The sequence below is a fragment of the Mangifera indica genome, chromosome 8, assembly GCF_011075055.1.
Source record: "Mangifera indica cultivar Alphonso chromosome 8, CATAS_Mindica_2.1, whole genome shotgun sequence".
NCBI classification, from domain to species: domain Eukaryota; kingdom Viridiplantae; phylum Streptophyta; class Magnoliopsida; order Sapindales; family Anacardiaceae; genus Mangifera; species Mangifera indica.
The window spans coordinates 6,053,244-6,071,712 of NC_058144.1; the positions used below are offsets into that span (position 1 = coordinate 6,053,244).

The following is an 18,469-nucleotide window of genomic DNA, read 5'->3' on the forward strand; positions in this document are numbered from 1 at the left end:
AAATATATTTCTTTTACACTGGAATTTATACCACAACATAATTGCGTGAAAAATAGTTAAACAATTTGCACAAATTTTTTGAATAATCTGTTGTCGATAGAGATAGAGAAAGCGGATGAGATCATGTTTAGGCCAAACGGCTATTTCCCACCCAAGGTTTAGCATTTTCTAAAATGTCCCCCCTTTAACTATGGAAACATCAAACACCCATCCATGACTGGTTAGATTTAACAAAACTCTAACGGTGATAAGGATAAAATTATCATTTTCTCTAGAATATTAAAAATAAACTAAAATAGAATATATTTTGCCCCCCTAAACTTTAAAAACTAAAATTCCCCCCTCAGCCTAAGTTTTAAAAAATCGTAGTTTCACCCTCCCAAAGCATTGCCGACGGTCTCCGGCTCCATTGTCGACGGTCTCTCCCTTCCGAAGCATCCTCATCTTCCGGAGATCTCTTTCCTCCCATTTAGACTTCCAATCGGAGTCGGAGAAATTGTGAAAAACGAAGAACTTCATCGGGGAAGACGAAGTTCGTCTTCCCAGTCGTCGTCGTCATCTGGGAAGACGACGTCTTCCCAGACGAAGACAAGACGACGAGACGACTCGTCGTCCTCTGGGAAGACGAGTCGTCTTCATCTGGGAAGACAATCGTCTTTCCAAACGACGAAGACGAGATCGATCAATCTCGTCTTCATCGTCTGGGAAAACGATTTCTCTTCCCAGACGGCTTCTCTCTGTATCGAATGCGTTGAGGTCGAGTTGAGAGGGTTCATCGGTGGAAGAGAAACCATTAGGAAGGGAAAACGGCCGATGATGGCGTCGAAGAAAGCGACGGAGAAGGGTTTGGAAATTGGAAGGGTTTGAAAATAAACCCTAGGGGCGAAAATACAATCTTTTCAAACTTAGCTTAGAGAAAAAATGTTAGTTTTTAAACTTTTAGGGAGAAAAATGAGATTAAATTTTTAAGCGTTAGGGTTCTATTAGATCTAACCGGTCATAAGTGAGTGTTTGATGTTCCCATAATTAAAAATGAGACATTTGAGAAAACGCTAAACCTTGGTGGGAAATAGTCTTAGGCCTCATGTTTATTATATTGTTCACCACTAACTCAACAAGTCAAAGTCTGAATAGACCCACTGTTTCTGAAGTGACATTACGTAGCAACTTTCCTTGGGATAAGATCGGCGAGCCAAAAAAATAATTCTCTGTTACGTTTGATTTCCAAATTGGCCAGGTATTAAATCCTCTGGCCCAAAAATATGTGCTGATTTACACTACATTTCGGACAATAGCCTTGTTTACAGAGTTCTGAGTTCCCTTTTTATACCGCATAACATTGCATAAATAATTCATCCACCTGTTCCTGTCACATCGACAGTAATCATATACAAATTGACTTTAAAAGAGAAGCATAGCAAGAGTAACAGTCCCCAAGAGTTTGAGAAAACATTCATGAAACACTCCTAATACAGATCATTTATGCAGACAAAGGCACTCACCAATTTGTCTGCCACAAGGCTACTAAACTTTTCTACAAGGAGACGCCGTTATTGAGTTGGCATGCAGAGTGTAGTCCTGATAAACACGACTTATTGTACAATCATATCATTTAGAAAATGCAGCAATCAATTTCTCCTTCAATTGTTCTGCAGCACCTGCTTGAGTTCGAATGGAGAAAGTGTGAATAACCTTGTCATCTGTTGTAGCCACGTTAGATTCTTGAGACATAATCTGATGTTCGCTGAATGTTTTCATCACTCCAGCAACTGGGTGGGAATCCAAAGGGCAGCTCACCCCGACAACTGCATCCTCATGTCTTGGCTGAAAATCAATCTCTGATACAGAAATCTGCCTTTGCTTAATCTCCTTCTCAGTTTCCAAAACCCTGATTTTCGCCTGAAGGTCTGTAATATAAGTGATGGCATCACCAAGTAGAGAGGCCTTGTCCATCTTAGATATATTAGGCACAACTGCTCTTAATGCATAGAACCGCTGGTTAAGCTTCTCACGTCTCTGCCGCTCAGCTTCTACATGATTCAATGGTTCTTCTCTCCCATTTGCAGGCTTTCTCCCTCTCTTCCTTGGTTTCCTCTCATCTGCTTGAGATGGAGAGTCATCCTTCTGCTCCAAACCAGACACCCTTGCCTGCGCATCATAACCCCCAACAATCATTTGGTTCAAATGTGGAAAAAGTTTTGTTTCATTATCATCAGATCGACAACCATTTGATGAATTTCCATACATTTGATTTGTACCAATTGCTTGTAAATCATAGGAGTCTGAAGCAAAACTCAAATCATCTTCCACTTTAGGGGAAAAATTGATGCTGATTGAACGTGATTTTGAGCCACCCACACTTAGCTCACGCCCAAATATCTTTGGAATTGTCTTCTGTGGCACAGAACTTGTTCCCCCAAAAACAGTTTTAACCATCTCCACAACACCTTGTTCCTCTGGAATTAATTTGACTGAACCAAGCTCCACAACTCCAGACTTCACTGGAATAAACACCAGAGTTTGGAATCCAGCTAACCTGGCTAGAAAGGATCTTGAATGATAATGATCTACACAACGAACTACGCCTGAAGCCCAAATTGATCTACCAGACTTATAAGACTCTCCAGGACCATATGCCGAATCACATCGAAAGCTAAAATACATTGAAGTGAGATAAAACATCTCCACATTTGACAAACCATCTAACCTTGATGCGTAATTATCCTCCTCCAACCCACCAAAAGAAGCACGTAGCTTTTGGAGAACCTGTTTTTTCACCTTCACTTTCCTCTCACCCTCTTCCAAGCTTTCATCCCCAGTAGAATTTTTATCTCCCATTGCACCACCTTTTGGGTGCCGACAGAGCCCATCCCCCCAAATCAAAACAGATCCACCAGATTTCAGGCTAGAGGTATGCCAGTAAATTGCATAGTTCCAATTGGATCCATCAACAATCTGGCATAGCCCCTGCTGCACACCCAAATCACCAGGAGGTGAAACCAAATCAGCCAACACATTTTTTGGGGCAGATGACTTCAAGAATTCACAGGCCTCAGTACCCAATACTGATTCCACCATAGCCTTATCTCCATCATTAAACCAAAATTTCTCACCCATATTTTCACTACTTAAACCACTAATTCCACACAATCAGCAAATCCCCGAACCAAAATAGTAAAGTATGGAAGAACTACCTTAGACCTAAACTAACAAATACCAGAAATTAAACCCAGCCCTTTGAAATAGAAGCTGAAAAAGCTCTCACAAACAAATCAGCCAGTTGAATAACCGAATACACTACTCCAGTTCACTGAACTTCAGTAATTCGAGCATAAACAGTTGGAAATTTTCTTAAAGCATCACCTAAACTCAACTTCAAGACTAATCTATGATAGCATCTCATATACAAAATATCCAGTCTGTTTCAAAAAGCTAATAAATTGAAGGTTCGACACTCGAAAATTGAAGGCAACAACAGGAACAAAAACTTACCTTAGATCAAGAAAACTTTGAAATTAAACTCAAATCGTTGAAGAATCAGCAAATTTCTCCTGACGACAAAAACAAACACAAGTTGGGGTGATAGTTTTAGATCTGAACATTAGGTTTCTCTCTATCTTCTATTGGGAATGTGAATCTTTTACCGCAACTGTCCACTGCTTTTTGTATTTTATATTGTGGCATTCAAGCGTTGAAAACGAAAGAACCCACTTCTTCATTTACAATCACGTGAAATAAATGTTGGTAAATTATTCTTGAATTTATTTTAAAATACAATATTTATCGATCTGATAAATCCCAAACAAACTCCTACTGTTTCTTTTAATTACGATAATCTCCTCTGTGTTTTTGTTATTGCCATTAATCTAATTGTAATTACATACTCGATTTAGTTCATCAATTTTATTTATTAAATAAGACTTTCTAATTATGGATATAAAATTTTTACATGATTTAAATATACAGATAATAAGTTATCATATAATTAAATATTATTTTAATTTTAATTTAAAATCATCTAGTTACATAATTTAAGTATATATTTTTCAAAAATATTTGGATTTAGAGAAGTTTCAGTTTAACGGAGTATTAACACGCTCTGATTTATCAAAGAAGATCATAAAGGCAATCTCCAGTGAGAAGTTATGATTTAGATTGGATGAGGTTGATGGATTTTAAAGTAGAGTGAACCAAAGTGTATTCGAAAAAGTATGTTCTCCCCGTGAAATACTTAATTAGATAGGCGTGCTAAGTAAGCCTTATAAAGTTGGTTAATTTCACATACATCCCCATAATTTTGTTATTTCAATTATTTTTCTTATAAGAAGCTGAATGCTTGGATTATGGGATCATGATCTGGGGCTCATCCTGGAACGCTTATCCGCAATTACGGTATTAAGGGTGTATGCGGGAAAAGTCAACAAATGAAATTAACTAGCTCAAGTTCTTTATTCTCAAGAAGCAGAAAATCCAAATTATTTTAAATTTTAGGCCAAACGACTATTTCCCACCCAAGGTTTGATGTTTTCTCAAATACCCATCCGTTAATTATGAAAACACCAAAAGCCCACCCATCAGTGGTTAACTTTAACAGTTTCCTCCAGAAAAAAGGGTAAATGACTGTTTTACCCTTTTCAATTGAAATGACAAAAATGTCCTGCATGCCAAATGACATAATTACCCTTTTCACTAAAATGACCTAAAAACCCTTAAATAAAAAGATCAAAATGACCTCTCAATTACCAATTTTTCATATTCCATAATTTAACCAGCAACTTCCATGGCCTGAAAACAATGCATCATTTCAGTTTGAATTACAGATTTTCGGTTGGAACTGCCTTTGATTATGAAAGTGATGAAATGCAAAGAGTTGTGTAATACATTGCTTAATACTGGCCTGCTTGGAAACCTGAAAATGCAAATCATTTTGATTCATAAATATACTTCAAAGAGTTGTGTAATACATTGCTTAATACTGGCCTGCTTGGAAATCTGGAAATGCGAATAGCTGTGTACTGGAATGCATGCAATAACAGACCATTTTGATGCAAATAGCTGTGTACTGGAATGCATGCAATAACAGACCATTTTGATTCATAAATCAACACTGTCAACCCAGAATACTCCTCATATCAACACTGTCAACACACAAAATACTCCTCATAAGCACTAATTCATAAATTAACACTGTCAACACAGAATACTCCTCATATCAACACTGTCAACACACAGAATACTCCTCATATGTACTAATTCATAAACTAACACAAAATACTTACAGTGAACATTTCACTGAGCTATCCAAAGAATTTACATGCAGAGAACATTTCACTGAGCTATAGAAAAAATTTACATGCTGTGAGAAAGAAGATGAACCAAAAAATTATCCAAAAAATGTTTAACTGAGCAATTGAGCAATTATCCAAAAAATTTACATAAGGGAAATCCTCAGTTTCATTGCATCTGTGACTCTGGATGTTGTGAGGAAGAAGATGAACCAAACTGACTTTTAGCTGACTGGCTTTCCATGGTTGGGATTGTTCTTCTCTGATATAAGGGGGAAAAAAAATGAGTAGGTTTAATAAAACAGAAAAAACAGTAGCAAACAGAATGCTAACATATAAACAGAAGCAATACCTTTTTTTTGGGTCTTCCTGCATTGTTTAGATTGTATTGGCAGGACCTTTTGTTGTGCCCCAATTCATGGCAGTGACTACACCTGAGTGTAGACACAGGTTTTCTCTTTCTCTCTTCAGTGGGGTCTTTCCTCCTAGCCTTTCTGGGCCTGCCAGCTTTGCCATGCCTAACAGGTGGCTACAACTTATCTTCACATTTCTCTGGCCAGGTTCTCTTGTCTGGAATAGGATGAATAATTTCAGCATACGTTCTCATATATGCTGAAATTTGTAACCTGTCATCTACAAACTTATCAATGGTAGGGAAGTTCATGTGTAATATTGAGCAGATTGCATGTTGGCAGGGAATCCCAGACAGCTGCCACATCCCACAATCACAAATTCTTTTGTCCAAATTCAAGGTGTATGTTCTGCTTGGAATACCATTCATATCAATCACCTCGAACTCTTGCAGTCCAGCATATGAAATAGAGACATTTCGAGCTGTCTCAATACTTTTGTTCAATTTTTTAACAACAAGTGGGGGCAATGGAGTAACCCATTTAGTCCCTGCCTTCAGCCTACTATAAAGTCTCTTCATTATTCTTCTTTGATACAACTCCAACAAATTGAGAATAGGCAGCTCTCGACCTTCTCCAAGCCAACTATTAAATGTTTCAGACATATTATTTGTGATATGGTCAGATTTGGCTTCAGTGTCAAAGCCAAATCTAAACCATTGATCTGGCTCATTGTCAATTACCCACTTGTAAGCAGTTTCATCCACTGCCTTCATTTTATTTAATGCCTCATGAAAATCCACTTTATTTGATGCTCTAGAAATAGCCCAAAACAGATTTCGAAGATGTACCCCAGGGAAAGTTTTCCTGAAATTCGCATATACATGCCTTGCACAAAATCTACTCTTTGCATTAGGCCACTGAGTTTGCAAGGCATGTATTATTCCCTTTTGCCTATCACTCATGAAAGTGATAGGCAAGACATCACCCATGAATTCTTTCAACATCCCCAGGAAGTAACCCCAACTATCATTGTTTTCTACTTCACAAACACAGATTGTCAATGGGAATATCCCACTGTTCGCATCAATCGTTACAGCAGACAGCAGGACTCCCCCAAAATGCCCCTTCAGATGGCATCCATCAACCCCTATAAAACGACGACAACCCTCTAAAAAGCTTTTCTTCTGTGCAGCAAAACTTAGAAAAAAGCGATGAAAACGCGGTGTCGAGGGAATTTCATCCCTAATTACCTTTAGGGCAGCTTTTGATCCTGCATTGGTCATCAACACAATATGACAATATTTAAACAGCCAGTTATACAACTCTGCATGCTCCTTTGCTGACAAACCAGTGGCAATTTTCTTAGCCCTATACAATTTTCTATGATTTATCTTTAAAAAATGCTCCTGCTCCAACTGAGAAGCTAGAGGCTTAATGTTATTGCCTTCTTGTGACCTTATAAACCTGCCAAATTTCTCAGCTACCCATGATGCACTCGCAGCTGGGTTATCATGAACCTTGAGGCATGTGTGCGTATACTCGTACTGACGTATTTGGTAGGATTGACCATCTACCATCAGAGCTGCATAGAGATGGAATGGGCAGCCTTCTGATCTACACACAACCTTTATTCTTCTCTTCTCATTGTATATCTTTTTTGTAGCAAACCCACGATCAACCGTGTAATCTTTCAGCACACCCCTGAAATGTTCAACACTGTCAAAAACATGTCCAACCTCAAAATAAATCTTCCCATCTGCACCTTTCTTAAAAGCCTTTCCCTTCATATGCCTAGCTAATCTGGTAGCACCATCATCTTCTCCCTCATCACTTTCCCCATCACCATTGTCAGATTTATAATTAAGTCCTCGTGTCTCATCATCATCCTCAATAGATTCAAACCTGATTTCAACTTCGGCATGACTAACAGTCTCATCTTCATGTGATGCATCACCCCAATGAAAGTCATCATCATGTTGGGTAAATTCTTCTCCCTCATCAGAACTTTCTATTGGTTGGGTGTTGGGTGAGTTAGACTCTATTTGTTGGGTGTTGGGTGAGTTAGGTTCTGATGGTTCGGTGTTGGGTTGACTGTGTGAAGGTAGTAGAGGCCGAGGAGATCTACTCTGTACTGGAATAAATTCAACATACATCTGAATAATTTGCTGACCTACTTTTCTATACTCTTCAAAGACAAACATCATGTCTTCATCATTGGCAATGATGTAATTACCCTCTCCATTAGCTGATCTTGCTTCAACTTTTATCTGCTCACCTGGATAAAGTTGCACCTCCTCATTTTCATTTGCAATACATTGCTTCACATCCTTGATGAACACAATTAAGCTATACTCTTCTGGATCAATATTTCTTATTTCAGATAGTATGCCACAAGCTTCAAATTTAATAGTGAACAACTTTGTAGAACTCATCCTAACAAAACACAGAATTAGTTAAATGAATAACAATTAATTTGAGACTGAAGGCACAGAAAACACAGTATCCCAGCTTACCCAATGACACAACAACAACACTCCTCATGCACAGAAACAAGGCAGTACACAAAGAAACAGAAGACTATCACTCATACAGAATCACTCAAAACAGCATGCAAATGGGTGTGCACTTGACAGAAAGTATCCTACATTATTGTTTAATCATTGTTGCAACTTGCAACACTGTTACACAGCCTTGTTAGACCAGAGAGAATTAAGGTTTTTTGCAACCTTCTCTTTCACGCCAGTAGCACTGCACTCTCGGGTTTCCCAGCTTATGTAACAATGATGCAACTTACCCAATGACACAACAACAACACTCCTCATGCACAGAAACAAGGCAGTATGCAACATTGTTGTTCATCAGCATGTATGCAAAGAAACAGAAGACTATCACTCATGCAGAATCACTCAAAACAACATGCAAATGGGTGTGCACTTGACAGAAAGTATCCTACATTATTGTTTAATCATTATGAAACAGAAACTGATCATGCCCTAACTCATACACAGAAACTGATCATGCCCTAACTCATACACAGAAACTGATCATGCCCTAACTCATACACAGAAACTGATACATAATACTTAAAACAGAAACTGATCATACCTTAACTCATACACAGAAACTGATACATAATTGTTAAAACAGAAACTGATCATGCCCTAACTCATACACAGAAACTTATACATAATTGTTAAAAGAGAAACTGATCATGCCCTAACTCATACACAGAAACTGATACATAATTGTTAAAACAGAAACTGATCATGCCCTAACTCATTCACAGAAACTGATACATAATACTTAAAACAGAAACTGATACATAATACTTAAAACAGAAACTGATCATGCCCTAACTCCCTCATAGAAACTGATCATCCCCTAACTCACACACAGAAACTGAACATATAACCCATACACAGAACTCAACGCCACCGAAAGTGCTCATACACAAGCCCAACAAAAGCAGTTAATACTCATACACATAACTGAATGCAAACCAAAATATAACCCCACCCTAAATAATATGTTAACAGTACACATGCAAAACCCCTACGTTAATTTTTTTTTTCCACTCAAATATACGTATAATGCATAACCCTAACATTACAAAGACCATTACAACACCCAAATACCCTAAAAAACCAAAACCTGTTTCAAACTTCAACTTCCTAATACTCACACAGAACTGAAAACTCACCAAAATATAAATCATACACAGAAACTTACGTCAACAGTGGACATGCAAAACCCCCACGTTAATTTTTTTTTTTTGCCTTGCCCTAAAATATACATATAATGCTAACCCTAATATAACACAGACTATAATAGTACCCAAAATATACATATAAGGCTAACCCTAACATTACACAGACTATTACAGTACTCGACAACAAGGATAAACAAGGTATCCGAAAGAATAAACCTCGACGGCAGGAAATATTTTCTGAAGGCCTCAGTTGGAGCAGACTTCGTCGTCGTTGCTGTTTAACTCACCACGAAAAGCCACTACACTTGTCGTCGGAACTGTTGGTGATCAGAGTAGCCGAAAACAGCAAACAGGTTGTACTTTCTCGTCTTCTTTGGTACTAAACTACTTCGTCCACCCTTGATAACGTCGAACGATGTCTTGTCGTGGTCGTCTTTGTCGTCGTCGTTAAAGGTTCACCGTTGATAACACTGGAGCACAATGAAACAAGGTAAACGAAAGACTTAACGTGAATGGAATGTCGAACGAAAGAATGAAGGCCAAAGGTTTTGTTCAAATTTGAAATCTGACGTCGGCTGGACAAGTGTCGCTCGTTCGTTGGTGAAAGAGAAAAATCATTTTTCAAATTGGAGTGAAATGACACAAAGACCCCTCACGTGTCGCATGTTCATTCGCTCACTTTCCCTAGACTAATCCCTAGTCGTCGATTTGTGCCCCAAAAATTGCCACCGTTGATTTCAATATAATCATTCTGCATTTAATACAGACTGCGGCATGTCCTTTGAGCGCACAGTATTCGGCGACTGATTCAAATTTTGTGCGCCCGATTATTTGCTTTTTCGACAGGTGTCTTATTTTCGTACTGCCACGTCAACCACCAAAGATTTGCAAACCCTGAATCGCCAAAAATCGTCGAAAAATCGTTCTGCTTTTCAGATGACAACGCCACGCGTCAGCTATCTGTGCGTTGCGTGTGCACACGTCCCGTGCAGCATTAAATGTTACAGGAATTTTTTTTTGTAAAACCGCTTATATTGATTTTAAAATAGAGAGCCAGATTTACCATATTACCCTTTTTTCTGACGGAAATTGTTAAAGTTAACCACTGATGGGTGGGCTTTTGGTGTTTTCATAGTTAACGGGTGGGTATTTGAGAAAACATCAAACCTTGGGTGGGAAATAGTCATTTGGCCTAAATTTTAATATGCATCACACACAGTTCCGTCAACTTATTAATTTCCGCTTGCCAAAATGTTTGTCGTCCATAGACAATTTTAAGGCATAAATTAACCCATTAAACTATATAATAAATTATGTATTATCACATAATTAGATAATTTTAAATTAAAAATAAAATAATAATATATTATTTATATATTTAAATTATATATAAATATAAATATACATCCTAAATGAACAATGTAAAAAGATCATTTAAAAAGAAAAAAAAAAAGCACCATCTATAACAAACAAATTCCAAGAAGTATTGACTTCTTAAAAATTTGGTCTAAGATACCTAACATGAGGAATTTAGTTAAAAATAAATAAAAATTTTAGTTCAGTTCCTCACGTTGAGATCAAAAAAAAGTTTTTCAAAGGATATTTCCTTATGTTAGAACTGTTAAAATGAAATTAGAAAGAAAGAAAAGATAGCCAAGAGAATATAAATACAACTCACAATTCTTCATAAAATAGTATAATTTGTACATATAACTCAGATGGTACAATATAACCAGAAGCTTATAATATGGAAGTTGAAATCCATTATCTTCAGTTGCAGTGACCTGGAGCGCCTACAGGGATGTTAGTGCAGGGACTATGGCCAATCGGTGGTACTGGGCTGTGATCCTGCGGAAACGAATCCGCCATTGAACGATATGTGGCCTTAGAATTACTGCTGTCATGGATAGGCCGGGCAGCAAGGAGAGAATTGGCGTTAATCAAAATATAGAACAGAAGGAGAATCACTTTAGAGGTATGAACAATATTTTTTAACAGAAGAGACATTTTTGGGGAAACTGAAATCCTTTCGGAGAATGTTGATTGATTAGAGAAATGTGAGGGGAGACGGTGAGATATATAAGGGCTGTCCATGGTGGAAATGGAAATGCTGGACGTGTTTCAAGGAAGTGATGAAGAAACAGCATATGAAGAGACGAAACTAGACTTTCTATTAAGTAAAAAGCTTTCAGATTTTTCACATCTATTACTTCTATACAATCTAATATAGAATTTCGGTATCAATCTTATCTCACTAAACTTTCATGTGAAGTTTCCTTGAAATTTTTTCATATTAAATATTAAGCCGACTATTGAGTGCAGCGTGTCAACTGAGGATTAACGGTAGAAGTAGAAGTAAACACGTTCACGGTTCAATAGAAAATGTCTGTCTCAAGAAGAAGCTAGGAAAAACGATAGTGGAGTTGGGCTGACTTTCTTTTAGACCTAAGCGGTCACCCGAAAAATCGTAGTTTTTGGTAGAGTGAGTTTAAACCAATTTTTTTTAAACTTGATTCAAACGAGTCCGGAATAAGCTCAAACCTAACATGAAAGCTTATAACTTTACAAGCCATAGGCTGAGCACGGTTTACTGCTGCCTCTGCACATGACTCGACTTAACATTTATACATGAAGTAATTAAATTCAAACCTGAAAATGAATAAACATGTCAACTCCTACCAGATTTTGCCACTACATCGTCGAAATCCTTGTTTGAATTTTCTCAGGAATTTCTCCGCACATCTCAAAGTAATGCAGAGGAGGGTTTCTTTGGCACCTTATGAATCACGGCAAACGAAAAAAACACGCTAAAAGCTTCAGGATCAGGGTTTAAAATAGATATATATTATATACAAAGGTTGAGATATTACACGGAGCTGGGATTTTCTAGGAAAAATAACATCTTGGGTCGTTGGACAACGTTTCCTTTTAATTCCTTTCTCGTCTTATTTACTTTCCTATAACAAAATTCCCATTTTAATTTTTTAGCATCTGGGAAAAATTAAATAATTTTCCTCAATAATTTGACTTTTAGAGGCTATCTGGGTCAGTGCATTATTTACGTCGACCCTCCGCGTTAAACCCTAACTTTTAATCTTATCAATACGGAGATGTCAATTTCAAATGAGCAATACGGAAATTCTGCAAATCTTATCCGCATACGAAGCAAGCTTAGTTTTACTTCTATCCGTGAGTCAATAAAGTAATAATATCTGTTTCGATAATATATCAACCATAAATTTCTAACTTGTGGGGATTTTTTTTCCCATTTGCAAATATTTCAAGTATTTAATAATATATATTATTAAAAAAAATTATATATTTCATTATATAATTAAATAATTTTATATTAATAATAAAATAATATTTAATTATATAATAATATGTATACATAAATATATATTTAAAAATTAAATACATATACTATTATATTATAGAATTCGAGAGGAGAAAAAAAAATTTAACTCCAATGCTCTCAACCCTCCCCCTATAAACCAATCATTTGTTCTTAAAAAACGTGTGTAGCCAACTAATAGACTTCAATTTTTAACGTCATCCTCCGTTAGCTTAACATCTATTTAGTATCAGCATTTCAATATTGATGAGATGACGTGATTCATTTTAGTTCAAACCAAAAGCAGTGTGACCAATTTTTTTATCTAGTGGCAGAGAAGGTTGTCACCTTTCTTAATATTAAAGATAAAATTATAATTTTTATTATTACTATTAAAAAATATAATTTTTTTTAATTTTAAAATTTGATAATTTTATCTTAATATTAAATTTTTTAATTTTAAAAAGTAATTTTTTTCATATCTCTAAAAAAATTTTAATTGCTTTTCAGTCCTAGAATCGATTTTTTCTTACCAACTTCCACAATTGCCAATACCCACCGGACAATTAAAAGAGTTGACTAAAAGCTTAAAGGTCAGACTCAACCACCGATGTTTTTCTGTTAGTATGTTAATTAAAGTCAGCGGCCCACTCCAAATAAAAATAAGCCACACGAGAAAAGCTCTAGGAGAAGAAACATTCGAAAGCAACGGCATTAATATTTTATTTCAGTTTTCCGATCTCCCATCCCTCTCAAACTTCCGATTTTATCTCCATAACTAACATGACATATTCTTATTCTTAAAAATGAAAATTCGCATTTTCTTACTCTATCACATATTCTAATGTTTATTAACAATAAATAATAATTTATTTTTTTAAATTAATTAAATATATTTTCATCTTTAATAATAATAAATATGTAAAATCTAAAATATTTATTGACGACGACTAAACTGCATTATATTAATGTGGTTTCAATCAAAACCGTATTGAAATTATTACAATTCCATTAAAATAGTGTGATTCAATTATAGATCTCGATTGAAATTATATTATTTTAATACAATTTCAATTAGAATCACATCGATATAATATAATTTTGAATGAATTATAGTATTTTGACGTAATTTAAAACTAAATTCAATTGTAATTTACGCATTAGGTGATAAAATTTTAAGTTTGTATAAGAAAATAATTTATTTATATTTTAAGAGTACCCATGATATTAATTTTATAATGTCCATATATTTTATTGTTTGACACCCTACACAAAGAAAGCTAAATGAGGAAGATCAACCAAGTACCAAATTAAGATATTCAGGCATTAAATTCACAACAAACTGAAAGGGACGGAAAGGATTATAAAGAGGACATTTTTTGAAGGATGGGCAAAAGACTTATTCCCGCCAAAAGATTCAGCGAAATCACAAACTCTCTCTTTTTTTTTTTAACTTAAATATTTATTTATAATTAAATTTTTGTCAAAGATTTTAGTTAGAATTAAAGATAAAATTATTATTTATAAAAAAATTTTAAAAATTAAAATTTTATCATATTTTTCTTCTCAAATTTTAAAATCTCACAATTTTTCGTTAATTCAAAGTTTAAAAACTGACAAATATCTCTCTACAGTTGTTTCTCTTTTTTCCAGTGTCGATTTGCCATCTTTGACCATCCTCCCTCCAGCCCGCCTTATCTCTTCCTTTAGTCACTTTTTCTTCCCTCTCTGACCGTCTTGAGTTAAGACAAAAATGATTTCATTTTTGTCTCAACTGAAGACTATTGGAAAGAGAAATGAGAGTAATCAAAGGGACAAATAAGACGAGAAGAAGGATGATTGATGGTTGGAGACAGCAAATTGGTACCGATGAGAAGAGAAACAAATTCTAAGAAGGTATTTGTTAATTTTCAAATTTTAGATAAGGAGAAGTATAAGTTTTTAAACCTGAAAAGTAAAATATGATAAAACTTTAAATTTTTTATAATAACAATTTTACCTGTAATTTTAATTGAAATTTTTAGTAAAAATTTGTTTATAAATAGATATTTAAATTTGTATAAGTTAAAGGTGGGCATTTGATAGTTAACTGTTTGTGAATTCAAAATAAAAACAACATCAAATCTTTATTAATACGATATCACATTAATTATTCAAAGTACACAATTAGTTAACACCATACCATAGTCACTCTGTCCTCTCCACAATCCTCACCGGGAAGCCACCTTTCATCTTGGCCGTCAAATGTGCAACAAACTCCGGCTCAACACCCTCCTTCACGGCGGGCACCACCTTAAATCTCTTCAAAACCCCAGCCACAACCCTCTTCATTTGCAAAAATGCCATCTCTTTCCCCAAACAAATCCTCGGCCCCGCCTGAAACACCGGATACGTGTACGGATCTCTCCCTTCAAAACTCCATTTCCCATCCTCCACCCTCTTCAACCACCTTTCTGGCCTGAACTCCGCCCAATCTGCTCCCCATAGCTTCTCCATTCTCCCCATTGCATATGGAATGTACGACACTCGCATTCCCTTCTTCACTACGGTCCCATCCGGCAATACGTCGTCGTTTTCTGCTAACTTGGTGTCCACTGGCACCGGTGGATAAAATCTCATGCTCTCGCAGAGTGATGCATGAGTGTACACCATGTCTTTAATATCTTCATAAACCGGTGTGTCTGAATTTTCTTTGATTTCGTTGAGAATTTGTTTTTCGGCTTCTGGATGTTTAGAGATTAGCCAGAAATACCATGTCAAAGCAGCCGACGTGGTATCTCGGCCGGCGAGTGTAAAGCTGATGATTATATCACAGACAAATTTGTCGTCGTATAGGCCGGAGCTCAAGAATCGCGACAAAAGATCCATGGATTCCGGCAATGAATTTTCTTTAAGTTGTTGTTTCTTCTCGTTTATAATGTTCATAGAAAATTCCTGAACCTCAGAAGTCGCAATTTTTAGAAGCTTTTCAGAGCCGATATTGAGAAGCCGTTTCATCTTCCAGATTATCGGTAAAGGCACGTGAAATCTTTCGCTGCTTATCCTAACAGCTTCGTCAAAAGCTCGTGCGAACTTAGCTTCTGGAAAAGACGGCAACAGGTACTCAGGGTCGTAACCGAAAGCAATCTTGCATATATTATCAAACGCAAACCTTTGAAGAACATCTTGAAAATCGAGCACGTCTTTGTTGGCAGCAGCCCTGGCTAGTAGTGGAATAAGACGATCAGAGAGCTCAGTTTCAACAACAGTTTCAACAAATTTACGGAGAGATTTGGTGTTGAATTCGTGGCTTGAAATTTGTCTCTGAAACCTCCATTGTTCGCCGTCAATGTTGAAGATGCCATTGCCAAGAAAGTCGAAGAGATTTGTTCGAAGTTCTCTACCTTTTGGGTAGCTGTAGAAGTTAGTCTTGAGAATATGGCGGACATTGTCTGGATTGGCAGTCAAGTAAGTGACGGTGCCCAGTAGCTTCTGCAAAGCAAATGTTGCAGTGGGGGTGTTTTGGAGAATAGAAGTACACCACTGAATTAATTGGTTCCGGTGTGCCAAAATGGAGAAAAAGGAGCCCACTAGTGGGTAGGATTTGGGGATAAAGGAAGATGATCCTTTAGATTTGGCGGTTCTGGTGCTGCGAAAGAAGACAAGTATTGTGAGACCGAAGAGGAGCAACGAAGTTAAAAGCTGAAGCAACATGACTTGCATTGCATATAAGAATAATTATGTACAAAAATTATTCCCATAACACAACTCTTAAAAATAGGTCTGCAAAATTGATTGTTCTAAGGGCTTGAAAAGACACCTCATCTAGAAGAATAAAAAATAACAAATAGTTGATGGATAATAAATATAAAAGTGAACGGGAAGTCCGTGAATGGGGTGGGCCAGAAGTTGTTTTCGTCTGTTAGTTGGTTCACCGTCTCTCCTACATTTCTTATCTTTTGAAATTGCTGTAACGGTTATCAACTCAAGAAATCACCGTTCAAATTTGATCATACGGCTAAGCTAGCAACAACCAAACAAATATTCCATGTACTTGAAACTTTCTAGAACGAGACTAATAACGTATGCAAGATCGTCACCTATATATTTCTTGTCACAAGACAACTTTAATTGCATCAAGCAACTAATAGGAGCAGATGTGATTCTCGATGTTTGTCTAAATAATTCATTTCAATACCGCAGCTGATGACAAGAGTAAACTAGGGGAGTAAAGCTCGGCTGAGTTTGGTTTTTGAGCCAAACTCAATCTTAATCTTGATGGGCTTGATAAACTTGTGAGGTCTTGCTTCACTTAAATAAAATTTTAAAAAATTTAAAAGTTTCGATTTAAGATTTTCCAAAGGTATGATCAAGTTTAGCTCAAGATAAATCCTATTCGGATCAGCTAAGTTTGACTACATCCCCATTTTCAACTGTACAAACACTCAACATTAAGACAATTTTAGAATAAAAAACGTACAATGGAGAATGATTGAGGTATTATTTACCCTTTTTTTTTTTAGTTAATTTAATTGAATTTAAATTTATTTAATTTAAATTTAAAATAAATTTAAATTTAAATTAAAAATTTTGATTTATTTTTACAACAAAGTTAAACTTAAGTTATAAAATATTCAATTCGATTCGTATTTAGTTTGAATTGAGTTTATAGTTCAGTTCATATAGTTTGAGTTTATGGCTTAATTTGATTGAAATTTGTGGTTTAAATTAGCTTGAATTTATAGTTTCAATTGATGATTCAATTCATTTTAAATTTATAGTTCGAATAAGTGATTTTATATATTATTTGAGAAAAATGATATCATTTTGTTAATCAACTATGAATTCAAATTAAATTTAACTATTGATTAGAGTTATAAATTCGAGCTAACTCAAATCAAACTGAATTATTTTTTATTCTAGTTAAAGAATATTCGAACTTGTTCTAGTTCATATCCACCATTTCTACCATATTAAGGCGTAACGTATATTGCCCGAGGTTCATACATAATAAAAGAATATAACTGTAATTATACAAAAATGCGTTGCTATATCAATGTAACGTATTTTATTTTTACCCCAATTATGTATCTGCAAATTAATCTAAATGCAATGGTAATTGTCAATTAAAGAATTGTAATATAATCGATCAGGTCTAGTCTTTTAAATTTCTAAGCCCAAAGTTGTTACTCCCACCTAAGTTTTGATACTTTTTTTAAATTCTATTCAAATTTTTGTTAGGGATAAGAATAAAGTTGTTTTATTAATATATTATTTTTTTTATTTTCTCATAGGTTTTTCCCATTTCACCATTTAATCTTAAACTTTCAAAAATAACTTTTTTTTCTCCGCTAAGTTTTGAGGGTTTGTTGTAAACTTCCAACAATGGCAACGGTGACAGTAGTGACCAATCTATTTCCACATCGATTGACCTTCTGTGCGCCTCCCTCTACTGTTGTTAATGATGCTAGATGAAAGCTGATGAAGCCTTAACTACAACAAAACACGAAGATAAAAATGTTTTGTCAAATCAGCTTTAGACGACGAGAATCCGTCAATTCGATTTCAAATCTTGACAATTGTCAATGAAAACCCGTTCTTTGGCCACGAATGCTATGAATTCTCATCGTCCAGAGCTGATTTAATAGAGTTTGTATAGATTGGGGTTTCGTCGACCTTCATTTAGAGTCGATGGCGGTAGAAGAGAGAGATGCATAGAAGGTCGGTTGACACTAGAATCGATTGGCCTCCACCGTCGCTGTCATTGGAAGTTTGTAACAAACCCTAAATATTTGAGGGGAAAAAGTTA

At 35.7% G+C, this 18,469-nt stretch overlaps 2 protein-coding genes across 2 annotated transcripts; both read right to left on the reverse strand.

The window, feature by feature from the left end:
• Nucleotides 1-1,297: 1,297 nt before the first annotated feature.
• On the reverse strand, nt 1,298-3,700 carry LOC123224051 (transcription factor bHLH3). The gene has a single exon (XM_044647543.1). It carries the CDS (start codon nt 3,115-3,117, stop codon nt 1,609-1,611), a length of 1,509 nt encoding a protein of 502 aa, XP_044503478.1. The 5' UTR covers nt 3,118-3,700; the 3' UTR covers nt 1,298-1,608.
• An 11,088-nt stretch (nt 3,701-14,788) lies between these two features.
• Nucleotides 14,789-16,446, reverse strand: LOC123223022 (cytochrome P450 94A2-like). Its single transcript, XM_044646074.1, has one exon. The coding sequence runs from the start codon at nt 16,381-16,383 to the stop codon at nt 14,869-14,871; it is 1,515 nt and encodes a 504-aa protein (XP_044502009.1). The 5' UTR covers nt 16,384-16,446; the 3' UTR covers nt 14,789-14,868.
• Nucleotides 16,447-18,469: the final 2,023 nt, after the last annotated feature.